Here is a 26986-nt window from a genome sequence, read left to right as displayed (position 1 = left end):
GCGAGGTGACTAGGCTAAACAAGTAAGCTTTCCACAGTTAAACTTTCTATCAGCATCCTTGACTTTTTTTTCCACCGATATATTTTAGAGTTTTCTCCAAATGGCACTTTTGTTCAAAAGTCTTCTCTCAGGTATGTCAGTGGGTACCTGGGGTTACAGAGGTGAGGGGGGGGCCCATGGGGGGTACAAAGGTGAGGGGGGAGGGCCATGCGGGTACACAGGTGACCCCTTATAGTTAGCAAGCAACGGTGCGGTGTTTGACAGCCAATTCATCTCCTCTCTGTCTCAAGCACACATTACAAAGGTGAAAAAAACCATATCGATGGCTGGGGGAAAGATATCCACACACAGTGACCGTGAGAAAATGTGTTTTTACCTGTAATCTACCTGCGAGAATCGCCTGTAATCTACCAGGGTGACTGACTGACTGACTGGCCTGTAATCTACTAACCAGCGAGGTTCACCTGTAATCAAGCCACCTGTCAGTCTGACAGGTGTCAATCACACGCAGTCGTGTAAACAACAACACACACGTCAAACTACCGAGTGATTGACTAATTACCCATCACGGTCAAGCCGGGGGTAAATAGTTTGACTGGGGGGGAGTGGGGAACCCTCCATGTTTCCTCTGATTAATGGTGCAAAACCTGTGATGAACTGTTCTCTCTCTGTCTGTCTGTCTGTCTGTCTGTCTGTCTGTCTGTCTGTCTGTCTGTCTGTCTGTCTGTCTGTCTCTTTCTCTGCCTCTCTCTCTCTCTCTCTGTCTCTCTCTCTCTCTCTCTCTCCCCCCCCCTCTCTCTCTATCTCTCCCATATGTAAAGTATTGTAATCTGGATTTTTATCCGTAAGGCGTTTTTTTTTTTTTGGACGGTAAATCCGGATTATGCTTGGGGGGTGTGGGGGGGGGGGGGTAACCGACGAAGGATTTTCAGTTCCACGAAAAATCTCTGGATCCGGATACTGTGTCTGGAGAGATCTGAGCTCCACGGAAGGTCGTCCTTATGCAAATCCGGATTTGTATTTAAATGTTTAAAAAAAACGACAATATTTATCTGAAATTGATTCAAGCAACTAGATACTTAGCTTGAAGTATTTTGTTTATTGGTGGTATGATTTAAATACAATTTTAAGAAAAATGTTGTTCAAACGTCACAAGTCACAATCGACTTGAGAATAGTCCTTTCAATCATTCAATGGAATTCATTCAATGGAATGAATTGAGAATTGATAAAAAATTAAGCTAGAAAAAACATAAATCCGGATTTGTGTTTGGAAGAACGCGGTAAACCCCGCCCATTAATCTCATCAGCCAATGGTAGAGCGGGTAGCTAATGCAGGTGCCAAGTCGTAATTTATAACAAATGGGCAGAGTTTCTTCAACCTGATGTGTCTGTTCACCTAGCAGTAAATAGGTACCTCTGACTTAGACAGCTGCTACGGGCTGCTTCCTGGAGGTGTATTCATCTAGTTGTGCTTGCGGGGGTTGAGCTTTGCTCTTTCGGCCCGCCTCTCAACTACCAATCAACTGTTACTAACTACTAATTCTTTTTTTTCCACACACACACAGGAAGCAGCCCGTGACAGCTGTCTAACTCCCAGGTACCTATTTTACTGCTAGGTAACAGGTGCATCAGGGTGAACGAAACTCTGCCCATTGTTTCTCGCCGGCGCCTGAGATCGAACCCGGGACCACAGGATCACGCGTACAGTGTTCTGTCCGCTCAGCCACCGGCTCCCCCGGCTTCTAAATTCCTCTAATTCTATTCTATGATTCTATGGTATGATTCTATGGTATGATTCTATGGTATGACACTAAACTGATCACCAATTCGTCTAAATCTTGAGTAATTTGGTAATTTTTGTAACCCAATTCGAATTAAATCCTCTTAAACTACTATATATATATATATATATATATATATATATATATATATATATATATATATATATATATATATATATATATATATATATATAAGAAAATTTAAGATTGTGGCAAACTTGACTGATAAGGCCGGATAATTCGTAATTACCTAAGACAATTACTAAGGCCTAATTACGTGTGTTTGTTGGAAATAATTGACAAGAACACTCCGATCAGAACACCCCGTCAAGCGGCCTGGAAGTGAGCCCCGGAGAGAGAGAACAGAGCGCCAGGAGCTCTCAAGAAAGAGAACTCATGGAGGGAGTCGACCGCCCGCGTTCGATAATTCAATACACATGATAGCGAAGAAAAAAAAACCCCGCACGCACTCCTTGGCCATGACTAATTCTGCAGTGAGAGAGAGAGAGAGAGAGAGAGAGACAGACAGACAGACAGACAGAGAGAAAGAGACACACAGACAGAAACATGTCTGATATTAACTCTTAACAAGAGGTATTATTCAGTCATAATTATTTTTTTTAACGTGAGCATTAATTATTATTTTTTTTAGACTTTGTAACTTTGTAAACTTTAAAGACTTAATAACTAACATATGCAGTTCAGAACTTGACACGTGACGAAAAGTTCAACACAAGAATATATATATATATATATATAAACTTGAGATTTACATCGACAAAATATAACGGATTTAGAGTAATTTGCATAAAATATAAGTTTATATTAATTTGCATAGCAAATTAATATCGTTGTAAGATATTAGCATAAAAGTTAAAAATGAGGTTTATATTATAAGCAGGTGTGGATTGGGCCACACTGTCTCCAGGTGTGTGTGTGTGTGTGTGTGTGTGTGTGTGTGTGTGTGTGTGTGTGTGTGTGAGTGTGTGTGTGTGTGTGTGTGTGTGTGTGTGTGTGTGTGTGTGTGTGTGTGTGAGTGAGTGTGTGTGTGTGTGTGTGCGCGCGCGCGCAAGAGTTTGATTAACAGCAAGCGAGAGACATCCAAACACCTCTAAACACCTGTCGAAAAACAAGTGTGTGAGCTGCCACCACGCCGCGCGCTTAAAACGGTGCTACACCCCTCAAAAAAACACCTGTATCTGACCCCCCCGACACCTGTAATGTGTCACTAGACGAGCCCCCTAACACCTGCATTTTAAAAAAAATCATTCACGCCAGTTTTCTGACCAGTCGGAGGGTGGGGAATATCATAGGACCTTGACTACACGACCGAGAATGTGGGCATTCTGGGGTATCGAACCCGCTTTCTCGAAGCCCAGCAGGGCGACAGACGGCTCTCCGTCGACTAATTAGACAGGTGTGTGAGGTAGACGGTGCCCAAGAGCCTGGAACATACCTGGAGAAGGTTTCGAGGGTTGTTCTACTCCATTAATCCAAGAAGGTTTGGAAGGCTAGGTGCTAGGAGACTAGCTTTGTGAGCCAGCAGGCACATGTAGGTGTGTGCAGGCAGACAGAGAGACAAGTGCACATGTGCACATGTGTGTGTGTGCGTGCTGGGTGTTTACACGGGTCTGACAGCCCACAATTGCCCTCAAGGTGCCACGCCAACCACCCAGTCACGCCATGTGTGTGTTCTCACACACACGCACGCACACAGTTATGCACATGTTACCGTATGTGGGTGTTCAGCATGTGTGGTGTTCAGCACATGTGGTGTTCAGCACATGTGGTGTTCAGCACGTGTGGGTGCTCAGCATGTGTGGTGTTCAGCACATGTGGTGTTCAGCACATGTGGTGTTCAGCACGTGGGGTGTTCTGCATGTGTGGTGCTCAACACGTGTGGTGCTCAGCACATGTGGTGCTCAGCACGTGTGGGTGTTCGCCCACGCGGCTAATATAGCCCCACGGAACACCAAACCGTCACCACCTGTGCTCACACAATATATATATTATCTTTCATCACAAAGTCATTAAAAAAAAGATCCCACCATAAAATCTTACACAAATTGGAAACTCTGTTGTTATAAATATGAACATGACTGGTGCTTAAAAACGGCCATCAGAGGGCCACTAGAGGGCCACTAGAGGGCCACTAGAGGGGCCACCAGAGGGCCACCAGAGGGCCACTAGAGGGCCACTAGAGGGGCCACTAGAAGGGCCACCAGAGAGCCACCACAGAGCCACTAGAGGGCCACTAGGGGGCCACCAGACGGGCCACCAGAGAGCCCCCACAGAGCCACTAGAGGGTCACCAGAGGGCCACTAGAGGGCCACTAGAGGGCCACCAGAGAGCCACCACAGAGCCACTAGAGGGAACTAGAGAACCACTAGAACTAAAATTCACACCGAATAGCGTCATTCACAGACAACCACTCACACACTGCCTAAGTTTCATGCCTGGAGTGTACCTGTGATTGGTTCTGAGAGTTGTCCTACTCCCCCCCCCCTACCCATACCCCAAGCCCAGCCTGGAGTCAGGCTTGAAGTGTGCTACCTTGATCCAACAGACTGTTGGTGGAAGCAATCCGCAGGTCCCACGAGACAATGATCGAAGACTTTTATCAAACTATCGTCCGAAGCTGTTTTAGCCTTAAAGTCTAAGGCGTCCTTAGACTTGGTATTAAGGCTGCAAACTGAAGCCTTTATACTTGTGAAATGCTCGCAGACTTAAGACTGAAGACATCAGCCCTGTGAGAAGGGCTTCCGAGGAACTTCAGTGGAAAAAAAAATCCTTAAGTCAGACTTTTGAATTAAGTTACAGACACACATCGGACTTGGCCTCAGAAAGCCTCTACAAGTCTTCTTGGGGGAAACTGCCATTATTACAAGTCCCAATAAAGGTCACTTTTCTTCAAAGTTCACACAACTGGCTAGCGTTAACGACCCTTAGTGTGGCCACTCAGAGGGGCATTGCCAGGGCCTATACTTGGAGTATACCTGGAGCATACTTGGAGCATACTTGGTACGTGAAAGACCCTATAAAGCCTGTAATATATCTTCCTATGTTCCATTCTGGTAACTAATTCTTTTGTATCAGAATGCTTGAAAATTTTCTCTCTCTCTCTCTCTCTCTCTCTCTCTCTCTCTCTCTCTCTCTCTCTCTCTCTCTCTCTCTCTCTCTCTCTCTCTCTCTCTCTCTCTCTCTCTCACATAATGATGTAAATAGCTCCAGTCTATTGAGTAATTTAGGGTAAATAACCATCATTAAACTCCATCATCAATCGTTATTGGCATCGTTAATTAACTACATTGTTAAAACCTGTCCACCACAAACTATCAACATAGAGGCCCACATGTTGCACATATGTGGCGTGTTGAAGCTTGCAAGAGTCGCTTGGTGGACTATCTTTTCAAGAGTATCTTTAAGCACCCCGCAGATACTGCTGATGTTACGGTCCTTAAAGCCAGGGGAAACCGGGTCTTATATCCCCCTTCCGTAGCGACTGTATTTCCCTACACACACACACATCATGAACTAAGAACCTACGAATATCCTTATCATTATTGTAACTCCTTGAGTCGTGGGGGACAGGCAGCCAGGGTGTATCTATACACGTTAGGCTGATATCGAAGTCCCCTCTCTCTCCCCTCTCCTCAATATACCTACTTACCGCTAGGTGAACAGAGGCATTAGATGAAAGGCAAATGCGCCCAACCATTTATGTCCCCTCATGCCCGGGATTCGAGCCCCGGGATTCTCGATTGTGTGTCGAGAACGAAGCCATTGAGCCTCGTCTTTATGGTTAATAAGGACGGGTATTACAAGTCTTGAGTCCTTAAGGTCGACCTTAAGGCCTGGGTATGCGACTTTAATCCTAAATATCACAAAAAGCGAATGCTCCTTCAGCTCAAAATTAAAAGTCACTGAAAAAAAGACAGTTTAATTATGCACGATTTCACACTTGGGAGCAACGGAGTATTTTGTTTTTTGTGAATTTATTATATATATATATATATATATATATATATATATATATATATATATATATATATATATATATATATATATATATATATATATATATAATAGGGGTGGTAGGAGAAGAAAAGAATAAAGTATTCAGTGAGAATCCACAAGATCTTCTCTGAATGCTCTTTGTTTTCTTCTTCGAGGATGTGGGTCCCTGCAATTGCACCAGAGGTGGTACCCCTAAGATATATATATTCATATTCAAATTCATAACTATTCTTCAAATGTACCTGTGACTAGCGCATTACCTGTGATAAACTCGCGGATTTTTTTTTTTAACTATTTCAGGCCTTGAGTCTCCTGGTGTTTATCTAGTTAAACACCTAACCATCACAACCTGGCTGACCACAGGCCTACGTAGCCATCTCAACCCCGACTCAGCCGTCAACACGTGAGAGAATTTGGTCAACATTCCCACACAATGTCAACATTACAATGTCACTCAAGCTACACTTCTCATATTCCACATTTTAATCCCATCTACCGAATATTTTCCCCCAATCGCCCGATCCCAATCCCCCAATCGCCCGTCCGGTTACGGTGACACCGGAACAAGCCTCGTCGGGTCCAAGAACGGCTAGTTCGCATCTCTTAAAGAATCACAATCTATTCCTTGGGGTGACTTACAAGGTTATATAACCCAGATCCGAGGTTGTTATCCCCCTCCCCCCCTCCCGTGATTGGCCAACTTGTCAACAGAAGCAGATCTGGAATAGCCAATCTTGTTGTTTAAGATTCGCTACCTGGAACGGAAAGTTTCAAGTAGCACTGGCTATGGTGAGCCCCGTAGTGGTTTTAGCCAATCTGTTTGTATCAATAGAAATCAAGAGCTATTCTGAAGGCAGCTATAATTTCTTAACAACCGAACCACCTCGTTCAGCTTCACAAGGGGCCTGTATTGATTGGTTATTGACGAGCTGTCAGCGAAGAGGCTAGAGGAATTGTTTAGGATGCTGTTTAAGCCTTTAAAATCCAGGTGAAACTCGGGTTAAGAGCGGGGTCGGAGTTCAATCCCCGATGGTCGAAGCGATTGGGCACCGTGGTATCCTAATTCCTTGCCATCATATCCTTTTGGCAGTGTTATATTACCAAATTGTCTTAGTGCTTTCTGCTCGTAACTACCTTCCTTGGGGGTAACTACTCCCTTCCTATATCATATAACTATATCAATAAAATATATTAAATTCGTCAAAGGAGTCACGTTTTAAACCAGTATTGGATTGTGAAGAGCCAGAGGTGGGACCCAAGAGCCGTAGCTCATTCTCCCCCCCCCTCGGGAGTACAACTAGATGAGTACATGTGGGGGTACTCATCCTGAGTCCACAATGAGTAAGACCTCACCCAACCAACCCACCTAACCTAACCCTATCGAATCCGATGCATAGAAAATGGGAATACCAATGACCCGTTTTTCATAATAGGTTGCATCTGAGAGTAGCAACAACGTTACAAAGGCGACCTATTACTAGCGAGCATGGGTAGGATCATCAACTTGGACTCATCATTTGAAGACACACACACACAGTTGATTGACAGTTGAGAGGCGGGACCAAAGAGCCAAAGCTCAACCCCCGCTAGCACAATTAGGTGAGCACACACACACACACACACACACACACACACACACACACACACACACACGCGAATCCTATATATATATATTTTTGTCATGAATATCTGTAGATAATTGCGCAATCTGCGATCTGTTCCATTACCGCTATAATTGCATGCTTACCTGGCCTGCTATTCTCGCAACATTGAAAAGAAAGACAGACAAACCTTTAACGGATATCCCATCAACGACATAATATCATCATCCTCATCATTGCTAATCAATAAAAATCATCAAATCATATCAACATCATCATTGCTAATCAATAAAAATCATCAAATCATATCAACATCATCATTGCTAATCAATAAAAATCATCAAATCGTTATCAACGGAACTACTTCAATTGTACCACCTTAAACAATCTTAACAGACCAATTTTGACGGTTACAAAAAAAAAAAACATATTTTTTTTTTTTAATCCGAGCCCAAACGGCTTCTCCAACTCTCTGACATTTGATTAAAATCTCTTGGAAGCTCAGACACGAGAAACAGGACGCCTTAAAGACGATCTTTTGAGCGTTCTTCCTCCACGGAGCAGGGGGGGAGGGGAGGGGGGAAAGGTAGGGGGGGGGGGGTGAGGTAAGGTTTGCCTTCCCTCCTGGTGTAAGGTAAAATTCCCTTCAGGGTGTCGTAATGTCCCATATACTTACCCTATTCCCATGGTTATCAGCATTGCGAGAGAGATTTGAATGTTCTAGAGTGCAACTTTGACACTCATTCCCCCTCTCTCCCCCCCTGGGGGGGGAAGAGGGGGAGGGGGGAGGAGGGGGGGGCAGATGGTGGCATCATTTTTTAATTTAAAGTTTACCCCCGAAGGGTGAGTTTATTGGGGCAGCGTCACTCATCCTGTGAGTGGACACACCGCCATAGTGACAGTATTGGGCAGCGTCACTCATCCTGTGAGTGGACACACCGCCATAGTGACAGTATTGGGCAGCGTCACTCATCCTGTGAGTGGACACACCACCATAGTGACAGTATTGGGCAGCGTCACTCATCCTGTGAGTGGACACACCACCATAGTGACAGTATCGACCAGCGTCACTCATCCTGTGAGTGGACACACCGCCATAGTGACAGTATTGGGCAGCGTCACTCATCCTGTGAGTGGACACACCACCATAGTGACAGTATCGACCAGCGTCACTCATCCTGTGAGTGGACACACCACCATAGTGACAGTATTGGGCAGCGCCACTCATCCTGTGAGTGGACACACCGCCATAGTGACAGTATTGGGCAGCGTCACTCATCCTGTGAGTGGACACACCGCCATAGTGACAGTATTGGGCAGCGCCACTCATCCTGTGAGTGGACACACCGCCATAGTGACAGTATTGGCCAGCGCCACTCATCCTGTGAGTGGACACACCGCCATAGTGACAGTATTGGCCAGCGCCACTCATCCTGTGAGTGGACACACCGCCATAGCAGCATGTACAACACTCCCCAATAGGAAGAAAACCCGCTGGGCTATTCAACCTATCACTTGTTACCCAGACACAGCTGGAACTTCCCAAACTGTCTCAAATACACAGCTGGGAAGATGGTACCCCCCTCGACATTCCCAGGTACGCAGGTACCTAACACGAGGTACAAGGTACCATCCATGGGGAGCACCCCCTATCAACCAGCTCTCCACTGTCGTGAGGCGGCCATTGTGAATTCCTCTATAGCAATTCCCATAAAATATTCATCTCTGCTTAGCCTGGCACCGGATTGGCCAGTACACCCAATCCAGGAATTTAAGGGGGGCGGGGGTAGAGAAGAAAGGGGGGGCTAGAACCATTAAGGGAGGAAGGTAAATACCCTAAATAGGGGAGGAAAATGGGGGTAGAATCACTAAATGGGGAACTCAATACCTTTATGCAGCATTTAAGGGACCTTCAAAGATGTTTTGTAAAGACCGTATTGAAGAGGACAGCTGGCATCCCTATTGTGGTCCTTAGGTACCCAGGCAGAAGTACCAGAGTCGTCTGCTACTGGGGGAGGAATACAGAGATGGAGGGGGAGGGGGAGGAGGGGGAGTGGGGAGAAAATTATCAAGAATTTGTCGTCAATCTGTATTTAGTGTTTTGTAACCCCCCCACTACACAGGCCGAGGTGTTTGTTACCGTCTGTGCCTGCTTTATTGTCTGTATCTGTTAGTGTGTGTGTACTCACCTAATTGTACTCACCTAATTGCGCTTGCGGGGGTTGAGCTTTGGCTCTTTGGTCCCGCCTCTCAACCGTCAATCAACTGGTGTACAGATTCCTGAGCCTACTGGGCTCTATCATATCTACATTTGAAACTGTGTATGGAGTCAGCCTCCACCACATCACTTCCTAGTGCATTCCATTTACTAACTACTCTGACACTGAAAAAGTTCCTTCTAACGTCTCTGTGGCTCATGTGGGTACTCAGCTTCCACCTGTGTCCCCTTGTTCGCGTCCCACCAGTGTTGAATAGTTCATCCTTGTTTACCCGGTCGATTCCCCTGAGGATTTTGTAGGTTGTGATCATGTCCCCCCCTTACTCTTCTGTCTTCCAGTGTCGTAAGGTGCATTTCCCGCAGCCTTTCCTCGTAACTCATGCCTCTTAGTTCTGGGACTAGTCTAGTGGCATACCTTTGGACTTTTTCCAGCTTCGCCTTGTGCTTGACAAGGTACGGGCTCCATGCTGGGGCCGCATACTCCAGGATTGGTCTTACATATGTGGTGTACAAGATTCTGAATGATTCCTTACACAGGTTCCTGAACGCCGTTCTGATGTTAGCCAGCCTCGCATATGCCGCAGACGTTATTCTCTTTATGTGGGCTTCAGGAGACAGGTTTGGTGTGATATCAACTCCTAGATCTTTCTCTCTTGTGTGTCTTTCTTCTGTGTGTGTGTGTGTGTGTGTGTGTGTGTGTGTGTGTGTGTGTGTGTGTGTGTGTGTGTGTGTGTGTGTGTGTCTGTCTGCTGGCATTCCTCTGCAGAACGTGAAGACGCTTACAAATGCTTCTTACATACGCGGTCAATCAATACAGGCTTGTGGTTGTGTTGGGGGGGGGGGACGAATCACCCCGCCAACACGCACACATGACAAGCTGACAAATGTGAGGCAGAACAAGTTATAGACGCTTGTCGGGGTCGGGGACACACATACAGTTTTAGTTGATTGACAGTTGAGAGGCGGGACCAAAGAGCCAGAGCTCAACCCCCGCAATCACAACTAGGTAAATACAATTAGGTAAGTACTTCATGAAACAGACAGACAGAAAGATCTAGGAGTTGATATCACACCAAACCTGTCTCCTTCAGCACATATCAAGAGGATAACATCAGCGGCATATGCGAGGCTGGCTAACATCAGAACAGCGTTCAGGAACCTGTGTAAGGAATCGTTCAGAATCTTGTACACCACATATGTAAGACCAATCCTGGAGTATGCGGCCCCAGCATGGAGCCCGTACCTTGTCAAGCACAAGACGAAGCTGGAAAAAGTCCAAAGGTATGCCACTAGACTAGTCCCAGAACTAAGAGGCATGAGTTATGAGGAAAGGCTGCGGGAAATGCACCTTACGACACTGGAAGACAGAAGAGTAAGGGGAGACATGCTCACAACTTACAAAATCCTCAGGGGAATCGACCGGGTAAACAAGGATGAACTATTCAACACTGGTGGGACGCGAACAAGGGGACACAGGTGGAAACTGAGTACCCACATGAGCCACAGAGACGTTAGAAGGAACTTTTTCAGTGTCAGAGTAGTTAACGGATGGAATGCATTAGGCAGTGATGTGGTGGAGGCTGACTCCATACACAGTTTCAAGTGTAGATATGATAGAGCCCAGTAGGCTCAGGAACCTGTACACCAGTTGATTGACAGTTGAGAGGCGGGACCAAAGAGCCAAAACTCAACCCCCGCAAACACAAATAGGTGAGTATAGGTGAGTACAGTCCCAAGAGGTGAATAAGATCAACAAATAACCTATCCTCATCTTCAGCCCCCCCCCCTATCACCGCCCCCCTCACTGACACCCCTACCCGTCAACCCCTCCCCCCAACCCCCAACCCCCTTCTCTAGAAACAACCATTAATCGTCGCCCTAATCACTCTTGCCTTAGCTGGGTCACGATTCTCAGATCACCCCCCTTCCCCCCCTTCCACAAGCCGGCAACCCCCCCCCTAACCCCCCACCCCTCAACAAGCATCCACCCCCCCCCCCACTACCTTTGTGTCTCCCTACCATGTCTTGACCATTCTTCAAGACAGGGTAGTATATATATTGAATCTTGAGATGGTGCCAAGGTGATCAGGTATACTGTCATTTCTAGCCCTTGGCACTCCCCTCCCCCCCCCTTGGCACTGCCTCTTGGTACTGGCCAATTATTGGCACTCTCAAACAGTCTCTGCCTCGCGTAATCACCCACGTAAGACGCTGTTTCTTTCTTAAATCACATTTTTTTTTTTGTAAACAAGATTTTAAACAAGTTTTAATCTGAAAATAAATTTGCCATTCATGAGGTCTTAATAATATTTGTTTTATTTAAAAAATGGTAAAATTTATGAATTTGATATTTTTAACCTGTAGTAAGATCGGTAGTTAAAATATATATATATATATATATATATATATATATATATATATATATATATATATATATATATATATATATATATATATATATATATACTTTTTAATGATTATACATTATTAACCTTATACAAAATCTGTATGAATCATATGTATTAATTCTTACTACATATAACTTCTATTTGTATAATATACTTTCCTGCAAAATATACATACAACAGCGTCGTGAATAATTGTCCATGTATAACAGTGCACATACATACCGATACAGGCATGCCAGTCTGTATAGACCACAATTCCCATGATAATTTTGTATGTGGTAATCATGTCTCTCGTAACTCTTCTGACCTAAAGGGCCGTGACGTCCCATTCACGCAGCCTTTCCTCGTAACTCAAACCTCTCAGTTACGGAACTAATCTAGTGGCATATCTCTCTCTCTCAATCTTCTCCAACTTCGCCTCATGCTTGACAAAGTATGGACTCCATGCTGGAGCTGCATATTCCAGGATTCGTCTGACATAGGTGGTATACAACATTCTAAATGATTCCTTGCACGAATTTATGAAGACTCATGAGACCTCACCCCTCACAGTGGCTCGCTGTCTTCTGCTGCTTAGGTACTCTCTTAATCCAGTGGAGTACCTTCCCTTTCACTCCTGCCTGCATCTCCAGCTTTTAGACTAGTTCCTATTGGGTTCTGTACTCACCTAATTGTACTCACCTAATTGTGCTTGCGGGGGGTTGAGCTCTGGCTCTTTGGTCCAGCCTCTCAACCGTCAATCAACTGGTGTACAGGTTCCTGAGTCTACTGGGCTCTATCATATCTACATTTGAAACTGAGTATGGAGTCAGCCTCCACCACATTACTTCCTAGTGCATTCCATTTGTGTGTGTGTGTGTGTGTGTGTGTGTGTGTGTGTGTGTGTGTGTGTGTGTGTGTGTGTGTGTGTGTGTGTGTTCAGCAGAAAGAGAGCCAAGAATTCATTGGCTGTTAGAGACAAAAGGACAGAAGAACAAGGCTATAACAAGGAAGCCTTGAGTACTCCAACACGTGTAGTGGGGGAGGGGGGAGGGGGGGGGGGAGGAGACTCATTCACAAGGTGTGTAGCGGAGTACTCATTGCCACGCTGCCAAAATTCAGGGAATAGTCACAGATAAACAGTGCCTGAGGGTGTGTGGCACCCCCCCACACACACACCCACATATTACACCCCCCCACACACACACATACACCCCCACACACACACATACTCCCCCCCCACACACACACACATATACAACCCCCCCCCCACACACACACATACACCCCCCACACACACACATACTCCCCCCCCACACACACACATATACAACCCCCCCCCACACACACACACATATACAACCCCCCCCACACACACACATATACACCCCCCACACACACATACACCCCCCCACACACACACATACACTGTGATAGGGAAGACGCAAACACGTGCTTACATATGTATGTTGCTCTATGTAATTTTAGTATACTGGTATACTCTAGTATGGTAAACATTTAGTATACTCGTATACTCCAGTAGTATACTGTTTAGCAATATACTCGCGATATATTGCTAGATATATCACCCAGTTAACATAAATTGGCAAGACTGATCTACTGTTTGTACATTATCTACTTATTATCTACCTATTATATACCTATTATCTACCTATTTCTGTTACCCAGCGTAGGTTCTGAGCATCAACGCCCCCCCCCCACCCTGGTCTCAGACCAGGTTGATCAACCAGGCTGTTGGACGCAGCTGCTCGCAGCCTGACGTATGAATCACAGCCTGGTTGATCATAAATCCTTTGGAGGAGTTTTGCCAAATTTAATAACCAGAGGAATATAATGATATGTCTCCGGAGGAAAGCCTTCATGTAGGCCTATACCTGGTTGATACCTGGTTGATACCTGGTTGATACCTGGTTGATATCTGGTTGATACCTGGTTGATACCTAGTTGATACCTGGTTGATACCTGGTTGATACCTAGTTGATACCTAGTTGATACCTGGTTGATACCTGGTTGATACCTGGTTGATACCTGGTTGATACCTGGTTGATACCTGGTTGATACCTAGTTGATACCTGGTTGATACCTGGTTGATATCTGGTTGATACCTGGTTGATACCTGGTTGATACCTGGTTGATACCTGGTTAATGGTTGGTTGAGGGGGTTTGATGGGAGTTCTTCAACCCCAAAAGCCTATCAAAGCTTCCACCACCAATTAAGTTGTGTTTACAAAAAAAAATTTACACATTAACTTAGATACAACTTAAGTCAAAGTTTTTCTCCTGACACAGTAGTATTACTATTGTATTAGTTTTAATTGTGATTGTATTATACAACCATGAACTGGAATGTGTTCTCTCGCTTTCATTAAATTTTTTTATATTAATACAAAATCATTACAGAATATATATACACACAATTTTTGTAACTAGGAGGCAGATTTGAAGTGACAATGAATGCCAATTTTTCTATTTTAACAGTAAACTAGTAAACAGAACTAGGCAATACTTTGAGAATATTGTATTAAAAAGTATGTTATATATAATTTATTAGGCCTACTGTTTTACAGGACTGTTTTGTAATTTACCTGTTGAACCTTGCGTGTGCGTGCGTGTGTGTGTGTGTGTGTGTGTGTGTGTGTGTGTGTGTGTGTGTGTGTGTGTGTGTGTGTGTGTGTGTGTGTGTGTGTGTGTGTGTGTGTGTGTGTGTGTAAATCACCCATTTAAAAAGCCCCAAAGTGACAATTATTGTTAATTCTAATTTTATATCTGATGAGTATCCCCTATTTATTTCAATTTTTTTTTAACATTTCCCTATTTTATAATTACTACCCTTTGTTACCCACTAATCTCCCCCAAGCATGCTTTATCAGTATCTTTATCTTATTCCCGCTGGGTACTCCTGTCAGCGTGACGTCATGTCCCTTTAAACGGTTGTATCCTCATTCATTACGCCTTTCATTCACGGTTGCTGCCTCTTGCCTGTCATTCACAGTCTCGTCTTACTACGACTCCATTCACGACTTCTACTACTACAGCTGATAACGTGACTCCTTTGACATTCCCAGGACGAACGGCCAATGAGGTAAACACATCGTCGTGCTTCCTGTCGCTATCTCCTGGGTTTCCCGTTATCCTAGCTGTTATCCTGCTATCTATATATACCTGATAATACTACTAACTACTACCTGATAATACCATTAACAGAAGCCCAAGGGCCGTGACAGTGTTTGAATACATGATCTAATCTTCCTGTGAACACCATTAGGTCACAAGCCTATGGACCCTGATCCTCTTTACATACCATTAACTACCCCTTAGATACATCGAAATATTTTCATCCTGATATTAAACAGAAAAGAGAATCCATCAAAGGTCAAACGATCAGATCCTTTATAAACGTCAGTACATGACCAACTGGATTCGATCTCCTATAAACAGGATTGTAAACAAACTCTTAATTCTATATAGCAGCTTCGAATCCTCTAATCCGAATCGGTAATTGTGACACAGGATCACACAATCTCCCCTCAATAAAGAGGACCGCAGTGTAAAAAGGGATCTAATCCCCTATCAAACATCCCACACGAGGCGTCGGATCTCTCTTTTAATTCTCTTATTGAAGCAAGAGAAGAGAGGATCTGATTCCATAGTGGTATTACGCTCTGTGGGTAGAATGGAATCCGGGTGGGAGTGGGGGGAGGGGTGGGAGCAAGTGGTAGGGAAGAAAGTGTGGGGGGAAAAGTGTGTGGGGGAAGAAAGTGTGAGGGGAAGAAACTGTAGGGGGAGGGAAGAAAGTGTGTGTGGGGGAGGGAAGAAAGTGTGTGTGGGGGAGGGAAGAAAGTGTGTGTGGGGAGGGAAGAAAGTGTGTGTAGGGGGAGGGAAGAAAGTGTGTGTGGGGGAGGGAAGAAAGTGTGTGTAGGGGAGGGAAGAAAGTGTGTAGGGGGAGGGAAGAAAGTATTAGCATGATGATCACTAAAAGAGATGTCGTCAGACAACTCTGTGTTCACGTGTTCACGTGTTCACGTGTTCATCTCTGTGTTCAATACGTGATCGTGTCCAGTATCGCTCCTGTCCCTTCAACCTCTTCACTGTCACCATCTTATCTTGAGATGATTTCGGGGCTTTAGTGTCCCCGCGGCCCGGTCCTCGACCAGGCCTCCACCCCCAGGAAGCAGCCCGTGACAGCTGACTAACACCCAGGTACCTATTTTACTGCTTGGTAATAGGGGCATAGGGTGAAAGAAACTCTGCCCATTGTTTCACGCCGGCGCCTGGGATCGAACCCAGGACCACAGGATCACAAGTCCAGCGTGCTGTCCGCTCGGCCGACCGGCTCCCATGTCCCATATCCAAGTGTCTGGAATTTCTCGCTTTTTAAGAATCATATCGAGATGGGCTTCTCCATATCTCCACGAGACTGTTATACTACCTCAAGATAACCTCAAGATAACCCGAGTATGATAACACATGGAGCTGCGACTTGTGCTTCTGTCTATATATATGATATAATTAAGCATATGTGGGCCTGCGGGCCGCTCCAAGCAACAGCCTGGTGGACCAAACACTCACAAGTTAAGCCTGGCCTCGGGCCGGGCTTGGGGAGTAGAAGAACTCCCACAACCCCATCAACCAGGTATGAAACAAGTAGTAGCGCCTTGGTGGTTATAACAAGGTAGTTTAGTCCCCTCCTGACAGTTAACCCCCTAACTACACTACCAATTACGTGTCTCACATTACCCCTAATAACGACCGCTAACTACCAGTTCACTGTACTAACTGCTAATTACAAATTTGCTTTGAATAGTTGACTGCATGAAATAAAAAAAAAAAAACATGTCGTTCCAACTAACTATCGAACTTAACTACTCAATCAGCCTGACTCAAGCTGCTAGTAATCTAAGAGCAACACTAGCTGCCCTTAGTTATCGCAGACTAATTGGGTTACAGATAATTACTAATCATCGCAGCAGAAAGGATTGGTAAGAGTGAGTGGACCAGCTTTAGGAGGACACGCTGGAGTCTGAGGATTGCTGGACTGATCCACCAGGCTGTTGGTCGTAGCTGCTCGCAGCCTGACGTATGAGTCACAGCCTGGTTGATCAGGTATCCTTTGGAGATGTTTGTTCGAGTTCTCTCTTGAATACTGTGAGGGGTCGGCCAGTTATGTCCCTTATGTGTAGTGGAAGCGTGTTGAACAGTCTCGGGCCTCTGATGTTGATAGAGTTCTCTCTTGAACACTGTGAGGGGTCGGCCAGTTATGTCCCTTATGTGTAGCGGAAGCGTGTTGAACAGTCTCGGGCCTCTGATGTTGATAGTTCTCTCTTGAACACTGTGAGGGGTCGGCCAGTTATGTCCCTTATGTGTAGTGGAAGCGTGTTGAACAGTCTCGGGCCTCTGATGTTGATAGTTCTCTCTTGAACACTGTGAGGGGTCGGCCAGTTATGTCCCTTATGTGTAGTGGAAGCGTGTTGAACAGTCTCGGGCCTCTGATGTTGATAGTTCTCTCTTGAACACTGTGAGGGGTCGGCCAGTTATGTCCCTTATGTGTAGCGGAAGCGTGTTGAACAGTCTCGGGCCTCTGATGTTGATAGTTCTCTCTTGAACACTGTGAGGGGTCGGCCAGTTATGTCCCTTATGTGTAGTGGAAGCGTGTTGAACAGTCTCGGGCCTCTGATGTTGATAGTTCTCTCTTGAACACTGTGAGGGGTCGGCCAGTTATGTCCCTTATGTGTAGTGGAAGCGTGTTGAACAGTCTCGGGCCTCTGATGTTGATAGAGTTCTCTCTCAGAATACCTGTTGCACCTCTGCTCTTCAACGGGGGTATTCTGCACATCCTGCCATGCCTCCTGGTCTCATGTGATGTTATTTCTGTGTGCAGGTTTGGGACCAGCCCCTCTACTATTGTCCACGTGTAAATTATTATGTATCTCTCCCGCCTGCGCTCAAGAGAATACAGATTTAGGCTCTTTAGTCGCTCCCAATAGTTCAGATGCTTTACTGAGTGGATTCTAGCAGTAAAGGATCTCTGCACGCTCTCCAGGTCAGCAATTTCTCCAGCTTTGAAAGGGGCTGTCATTGTGCAGCAGTACTCCACTCTAGAGAGCACTAGCGTCTTGAAAAGTATACTGAGGACAATATACTTTTCAAGACGCTATTGTCCTATTGACGCCTCCTGTATATATGTTTTGTCTGCGTGTCCCCGTGTGTATTTCGGATGCATTTCTAAATACAAGCTTTTAAAACACGTGTATTACTGCATAATACAACACGATTTTGGCGGAGTTGGCTACAAGGAACCGCAGTTCTCGAAGCCAGAGATGTTTTTGGTGTATATACGACGTCGAAAGTTAATAGGGTACTCCAGTTGGATTGTTTTTAAGTGATTAGACTTTGCGATTGGTATTAGACTAGGCAATTACTTTCCTAGACAAGGATTTAAGATTGGTGACAATAAATTCGATGTGAATCAAGAATATTTTCACACCTTAATTTGGCGATGGGAACAGGTTTGTAAGACAAATTTAGCGATTGGAACAGGTTTGTAAGACAAATTTAGCGATTGGAACAGGTTTGTAAGACAAATTTAGCGATTGGAACAGGTTTGTAAGACAAATTTAGCGATTGGAACAGGTTTGTAAGACAAATTTAGCGATTGGAACAGGTTTGTAAGACAAATTTAGCGATTGGAGCAGGTGTGTAAGACAAATTTAGCGATTGGAACAGGTTTGTAAGACAAATTTAGCGATTGGAACAGGTGTGTAAGACAAATTTAGCGATTGGAGCAGGTTTGTAAGACAAATTTAGCGATTGGAACAGGTGTGTAAGACAAATTTAGCGATTGGAACAGGTTTGTAAGACAAATTTAGCGATTGGAACAGGTTTGTAAGACAAATTAATTTTACGAATTTAATAAGCAAATGACGTGAGATTTAAAGTGGATTAGCCTAATCATTAGGTGAAATAGGCTCGTTCGCTTAACTGTCGTATCTAGGCCTTAAATGCGTCAACATCGCGGTGCTTTTAATTTCGCTAATGCACTGGATTTTGACGCTGTGATCAATAGCGTTAAAATTGCGACGCATTAAGGCTTGGGGGGGCAGGATAATGCCATAACTGATTGGATAGACTTTGATAATGCCATAACTGATTGGATAGACTTTGGGATTGGAAATTATTGATGAAATTATTTTGCCGAATTATATTTGGCGAGCGAGAGAAGCGTAGATTACTGTATAATACACATACCTTACCTACCTTGAGGTGCTTCCGGGGCTCAGTGTCCCCGCGGCCCGGTCGTCGACCAGGCCTCCTCATTCACGAATGCAGATTTTTACGTAAGAAATATTATTGGAACGAATCTTAAAATATCTCTTTTTAACGTTCCTGGGGGCGAGTTACGGGATCAACCTGACTGTTATGGGCGTGCGTCAGCCTTTGGGCTCCAAAGTCTAACTAGGCCATCACTAGGGAAAAGCGGATATAAGGGGCTAGTTTAAGCGGATATAAGGGACCAGTTTAAGCGGATATAAGGGGCTAGTTTAAGCGGATATAAGGGACCAGTTTAAGCGGATATAAGGGGCTAGTTTAAGCGGATATAAGGGACCAGTTTAAGCGGATATAAGGGGCTAGTTTAAGCGGATATAAGGGACCAGTTTAATCGGATATAAGGGACCAGTTTAAGCGGATATAAGGGACCAGTTTAAGCGGATATAAGGGACCAGTTTAAGCGGATATAAATGGCCAGTTTAAGCGGAAATAAGGGACCAGTTTAAGCGGATATAAGGGACCAGTTTAAGCGGATATAAGGGACCAGTTTAAGCGGATATAAGGGACCAGTTTAATCGGATATAAATGACCAGTTTAAGCGGATATAAGGGACCAGTTTAAGCGGATATAAGGGACCAGTTTAAGCGGATATAAGGGACCAGTTTAAGCGGATATAAGGGACCAGTTTAAGCGGAACACCTTCCTAATATACCAGGCTGACTATACACAGTGGTTCCTTTGAACTAGCTAGTCTTTCATATCTTGAAATTAAGGCTTAGTCTTCCCATATATTGAAACTTAAAAGCCTTAAGCCTTTTATGCCTTTTTTGTAAAGCTTGGCCTTTTCTTATATAACGCTGCGACTTTGTTTTCAACATATCAATAACATCTTTTTATAAACATCATTTCGTATCAAATTTCCAGATCAAGAATTTTCATTTTAATATCTTAGATTTTTTTTGGGTGGCGTCTTGAAATTTTGAATTAATTTTTCATATCATATAATTGACTTAATTTTCCATTTTCTAAGACTTTATATTTGATGTTTTTTTAAATAATGTCTTAAAATTAGGACAATTTGATATCTTAGGATTAAGATTCAATTTCTTATCTTCGTATTAAGTTTTTTTTTATATCTTGGGATTAAGATTGACCTTGATATCTTTGGATTAAGATTGACCTTGATATCTTGGGATTAAGATTGACCTTGATATCTTGGGATTAAGATTTCGTCTGATATCTTGAAATGTCAAATCTAACCCAATCTAACCTAAAGTCAATTAACCGACATAGACTAACCTAATCTCAATGAACCCAAAAATAAACGTACCATAATTATCTTCACCTAATCAATCTTCTCCTAATCTGACCTAACCTACCTTCTCCTAATCTAACCTCACTAATCTTAACTAACCTCACTTAACCTATCCTATCCTAATCTGACCTTAATGAACCTCACCTAATCTTAATTAACCTCATCTAATCTTAATGAACCTCACCTAATCTTAATTAACTTCACCTAATCTTAATTAACTCCACCTAACCAGCATCAGGAGGATGAGACTCACACACCTGCCTCCAGCGCTCAGGTGAGATTACGGAGATAATTGATAACACAACAATTAACGGTGGCTGTATCTCCTGGTCTCCGCCTCTCTCCAGAGGCGGAGACCCTGAATCAGCAGCTGAATCAGCAATCAACTGATTTCCCCCTGAATCAGCAGCTGAATCAGCAATCTACTGATTTCCCCCTGAATCAGCAGCTGAAACAGCAACTGTAGCAAGCAGCTGGGGGTAGTTTGTGAGGCCCAGCAGTCATTGACGAAACCGCTATATCTTTCCCCCGATTATAGCGGCTGTGTTTACAATGAATAAACAGTTTGATGAGCTCCGAAGCGCTAGCAGGGTTGTTTTTCGAAGTTCCTGTTTAGTAAGTGAAAACAAAGCCGCTAGGACTAGGGGGGGGGGCGGGGAGGGGGGAGATGAACGAACACACCCACTACAGCCCGGTTGGTCCGGCACTTCCAGCAGGAAGTTATCTGATTGCCTCTTGAAAACATCGACTTTCGGCCCCGGTAAATGTTTCTGATACATGGTGAGGGTGGAGAGGAGGGGGGGGGGGGGAGTTGAAGAGTTTTGGAGTACAGTTGTTCCCTGATTTGTGCCTATGGCACCTCTATGCTTCACTATGGCACCTCTATTCTCCACTATGGCACGTCTACTCTCCACTATGGCACCTTCCTTTGACAAAGTTCTTTTATCGCTATCATTTGAGACCTGATCTCCCAGTATCTTCTGCAATGGGTTATCTTGGAGATAATTTCGGGGCTTTAGCGTCCCCGCGGCCCGGTCCTCGACCAGGCCTCCACCTCCCAGGAAGCAGCAGCAGCAGCCCGTAGCGGCTGTCTAACTCCCAGGTACCTATTTACCGCTAGGTGAACAGTTGCATCACGGTTGAGGGGGGGTGGTTACAGGGGGGTAACAGGTAAGGGCAGGTGGGTGATCCACGTACCTTTTTAGCCCTGATGAGAGCAGCTAGAGGCGGTGGCACTGGTTGGTGTGGTCGCCGAAGAACTTGCTGGAGTGCCAGGGTGGGGTGGTGGTGGGCCGCCGGAGTGGGCAGTGCCACCAGCCCACCGTGCCCGGTCGTGGCTACGCTCAACCCGTTGAGACCGTTGAGACCGTTGAGGCCGTTGAGACCGTTGAGACCGTTGAGACCGTTGAGACTGTTGAGTTGGCCCAGACTAACGGTGCTGAGCCCGTTCACACCGTTGAGGCTGCTGACGCCGTTCATGCTGACGCCGTTCATACCGTTGAGGGCTCCGTTGAGGGCGGTCATGCCGCCCATGGTGGCGGTGGGGGCGGCCATCTGCCCCAGACCAGTGAGGTTGGCCGCGAAGTTGGGCAGCGACTGGAACTGCACCCATGGCACTGTAAACCATGACGGCTGCATGGCTCCACACCCCACACCCACACGCACGCACGCACACGCACGCCCACAGTGTACACACGCACACACAACACACTACCACAACACCACAACACTGCTCCAAACCCCCCCCCCCCTCAACACTCTCCAACGGTGCCTATGGCCTGTCTTTCAGGCTATTCCCGTCCGGAACACTTTAGCGGCGGGGCTTGCTGTTGTTCCTGTTGCTACTGTTGCTGTTGCTGTCGTAAGGCACAACACCAGCCCTTAGCCCATGCAGTGGGCGTGGGTGATGGGCGTGGGGTGTCCGCGGGCGGCAGGAGTGAGAGCCACGTGGGTGAAAAGGGTAGCCGAAATATGCCGGACGCGTACGGAAAGGCAGACGAGGCACTACTGAACCTCTCTGCAATACCAGCCCTCCCTCCAATCTTCCCCTCCCCTCCCTTTCCCCTCACCCTCCCACCGCGCTCCAACACGTGGCACGCTCCCTCCCCTCTCCCTCACCCCCTCTCCCCTCACAAACAAGCAACACCGCTCCACGAACTACTCTAGGCCCCGTAACGACCCGGCCTAAGGTAAGTTCCCCTCTCCTGGCGACGGTGTTCGAGAAGGGATATAGTAACCTTCCCCTGAGGGGAAAGAACGTTAGGGGGGGGGGTGGGGGTTTGAACGGCTGTGCGATGAACGAGGGGGGGAGCAGGATCGTGTGTCTGGCAGCGGGGTGGCGCTGGGCACGAAGGGGGGGGGTGAAGAGGGGGGAGAGAGAGAGAGAGAGAGAGGGGAAAGGGACCGCATCAGAGTACTGCAGAGGACCTCACTTCCACACCACCAAAGACACACACACACGCACTACGCACACGCAATCTCCTCCACACACACACACACACACACACACACACACACACAATGACTGGCCCAAACACAGGACACAAAGAGATAGAGAAGGTTGTGTTGGACAGAGAGAGAGAGAGAGAGAGAGAGAGAGAGAGAGAGAGAGAGAGAGAGAGAGGAACAAAGACAAAGGCCTAACATACACTGGTAGCTACGTCATCTTCGTGATATCAATACACCCAGTCACGCAAATACAGTAATACAAGCCTGCTGTATGCGACTGTGTTTGTATTATTTACTGTGCGTGCCTGCAAGGCTGAACTGATAGCTCTTGGGCCCCGCCTTCCTCACCGTCGGTTTTATATCATGTCTACTGCTTTCTTTTGCAGGACACACACACACACACACACACACACACACACACACACACACACACACACACACACACACACACAGGAAAAACAACCCTCAACAGAAATCCAACTCCCCCCAGCTCCCTGTTTTCTGCAAGGTGAACAGAGGCATCAGATGGAATAACAAACCAATTTGTTTCTGCTTCGACCAGGAATCGAACCCGGGCCCTTGGAACTACATCACTCGAGCGCTCTCCGCTCACCCTGTATCGGTGTATTTAATAAAACTTCTATATTGTAATGTCGAATTATCGAGAGGATAGAGCGAGAATATTGAGAAGGGCCAAATAGGACGCGCCGAGCCTTCCAAACTAGGCCTAGTTTGGGCCTACCTAAAATTCTAATTCAAAATATTATTCTTAAATGCATTCACATTTGATCATTTCATTTGCGTAAGTTGAAACTTCCCAACACTGGATACAATATTCCACACCAACCTCCTTCTCGGGAAGATTCGCGAGACCTTCTTCAGGTAAGTTCCAGGTCGTCTCAACCATACTTCCGTTTTCTATGCATCCCAGACGCTGCCTTAATCGACTGAGCTACGACATGGTCAAAAGGAGTTTAAACCCGAAGTTCTACTGAACTTACTGGATCCTGCTGGAGTAGAAAGTAGAAGGTTTCAACTGTTTTTGACCATGTCGTAGCTCAGTCGATTAAGGCAGCGTCTGGGATGCTCTCGGACGCAAGTTCGAATCCTCGTCACGGCCCTTGTGGATTTGTTCATTTGATGCATCATGTAATTGTGATTTCTGTGAGTATTGAAGGAGTGTCCCCTGTCGGACCATTTTCTTGTCCGCCGTAAAATAACACAGCTAAATGGATAACTTGGCACCTACGAACCCAAGCAACCTACCTAACCTATCGAGGGGGCGATCCATACATATCAACATTCCGATATTTGACTTATTAAATACGTCGCAATTTTAGCGTGTTAGGGGAGATTAATGGTAATATTTATATTAACAAAATCCTCAGCTATTGTGCACAGTCTCGGGACGGCTCGGGGCACAAGGTCTAACATGATAACAATGTTGAGTTTGAAACTATGAATAGAATCATGAGAGAGTTTCAGAAATAAAGACTAACATATCTCCCTGCACAGTGCAATTTGCAACACTTAACATATATATATATATATATATATATATATATATATATATATATATATATATATATATATATATATATATATATATATATATATATATATATACTTAAACATGAGGTTTGAGAGGCGAGGCCCAAGAACTCAAGTTCAACTCTCGCAGATACAATTACTTGAGGGTTGAGCAGCAGTGTGTCTGTGTGTTTGTGGGGGGGGGGGGGGAGGGGCAGGAGAGATGCAGGAGTTTGAGTCCAACAGCCTGGTTGACCAGTCCAGGAGGCCTGGTCGACGACCGGGCCGCGGGGACGCTAAGCCCCGGAAAAACTCCAAGGAAGGTAAGGTAAGTTCATACCCTCCTCCCCCCCCTGCATGATCTATCCTGGTCTATCCTATCCATTCGCCTGGGAATTTAACATGTCGTAATCATGTCTCCTACAACGCGCCACAAATACACACATGACACACACACCCCATCCTCACATATAGACGACATACACACCTGCTTCACCCCCCGCCCCCCCCCCCACCCATGGAGCACCACCAGGTGGCTCACATATACCATAATGGAGGCGAGTGTAAGTGAAAAGTGTAGCCCACTCTGACAACACACTGATGAGTCCACCGCATAGCAGATGTGTGCTACCCCCCCCCCCTCATGGCTGTATCCCACACCTGGAATATGTCTCATATATGTAATTTCCTTCCTCCATATATATATATATATATATATATATATATATATATATATATATATATATATATATATATATATATATATATATATATATACACACAATTAATTACCAGAAAAATAGAGAAAACCCACCCATGAAAAAAAGGGTTTGGTCCACCAGGCTGTTGCTGCTTGGAGCGGCCCGTAGGCCTACACATATACCCACCACAGCCCGGTTGGTCCGGGCTGTGGATATCTTGAAGATATCCACGGTTGTACCCGGCGGTGCCCGGGTCGTCTCTGCCCCCTCTACCATGTCTTAATTGTGCTTAGGCTTAATTCCTCATTTGCATAGGCCTAATTTATCACTCATATTAATTATATGTTTATCAGTAAATGAACCCAATTAATCGCTAAAGATTAAACTAACAAAAAGATACATTTCGCCCAAGTAATCCACATGTATCATGTTATTTACACATGTTAAATATACATATGTGTTAATTAGTCACATGTTAATTATCCACACATGTTAAAAATACACATGTGCTAATTATTCATTTATATTAATTATCCACCTATATTATTCCCTCTTATCTACAACCTTCCCAACTCCGTAACAAACACGACTGTCTGCCCCAATCAGGACCGTACTAACCTGATGCATATACAAGCGTCAATATTACGGCGTTTCAAAGTTCACTAATACGTCGCATTTTGAACGTACTGGTCGACTACGTGAAAAAGGCGACGCATTAGATATGTTGACCAGTATGCGGTACACGATCTTATACATTTATGTGTACATTCATCCATTATTCATCCTTTAGTATACATTATACATGTGTATCATTCATACGCTCCATTATTCGCACAAATGGAATGGAAATACAAAAAAATAAATTGGTAATTTTTTTAACTTGAAAACCTGTATTTAATTCTGAATTTTTGTAACGAAATAATTTTCCCGTGTTGTAACAGGAATTGTGAGTAGTTGAATTGGTGGCCATTGTTTGGTGGGGCCCACATGTTGTTGTTGGTGGGGCCCACATGTTGTTGTTGGGGTCCTATATGTTGGTGGAGGGTCCTACATATTGGTGGAGGGTCCTACATATTGGTGGAGGGTCCTATATGTTGGTGGAGGGTCCTATATGTTGTTGGAGGGTCCTATATGTTGGTGGAGGGGTCCTATATGTTGGTGGAGGGTCCTATATGTTGGTGGAGGGTCCTACATATTGGTGGAGGGTCCTATATGTTGGTGGAGGGTCCTATATGTTGGTGGAGGGTCCTATATGTTGTTGGAGGGTCCTATATGTTGGTGGAGGGTCCTATATGTTGGTGGAGGGTCCTATATGTTGTTGGAGGGTCCTATATGTTGGTGGAGGGTCCTACATATTGGTGGAGGGTCCTATATGTTGGTGGAGGGTCCTATATGTTGGTGGAGGGTCCTACATATTGGTGGAGGGTCCTACATATTGGTGGAGGGTCCTATATGTTGGTGGAGGGTCCTACATACTGGTGGAGGGTCCTACATATTGGTGGAGGGTCCTACATATTGGTGGAGGGTCCTACATATTGGTGGAGGGTCCTACATATTGGTGGAGGGTCCTACATATTGGTGGAGGGTCCTACATATTGGTGGAGGGTCCTACATATTGGTGGAGGGTCCTACATATTGGTGGAGGGTCCTACATATTGGTGGAGGGTCCTATATGTTGGTGGAGGGTCCTACATATTGG

At 45.2% G+C, this 26986-nt stretch overlaps 1 protein-coding gene across 4 annotated transcripts in view; it reads right to left on the bottom strand.

The window, feature by feature from the left end:
• The window catches only part of LOC123757060 (pseudouridylate synthase RPUSD2), a 443933-nt gene that overhangs the window by 259210 nt on the left and 157737 nt on the right, over positions 1-26986 (bottom strand). For 2 of the 4 annotated variants that reach the window (XM_069323647.1, XM_069323648.1), the window contains exon 1: positions 21806-22605. The exons of the other annotated variants lie outside the window; for them this stretch is intronic. In XM_069323647.1, coding sequence (XP_069179748.1) covers positions 21806-22246 — 441 coding nt within the window. In that variant the 5' untranslated portion in view covers positions 22247-22605. Of the gene's footprint in view, positions 1-21805; positions 22606-26986 lie in introns of those variants that run through there. 4 annotated transcript variants of the gene reach the window in all.

Source organism: Procambarus clarkii, chromosome 13, assembly GCF_040958095.1.
Source record: "Procambarus clarkii isolate CNS0578487 chromosome 13, FALCON_Pclarkii_2.0, whole genome shotgun sequence".
Lineage (NCBI taxonomy): Eukaryota > Metazoa > Arthropoda > Malacostraca > Decapoda > Cambaridae > Procambarus > Procambarus clarkii.
This window is presented reverse-complemented; position numbering and strand designations above follow the sequence as displayed.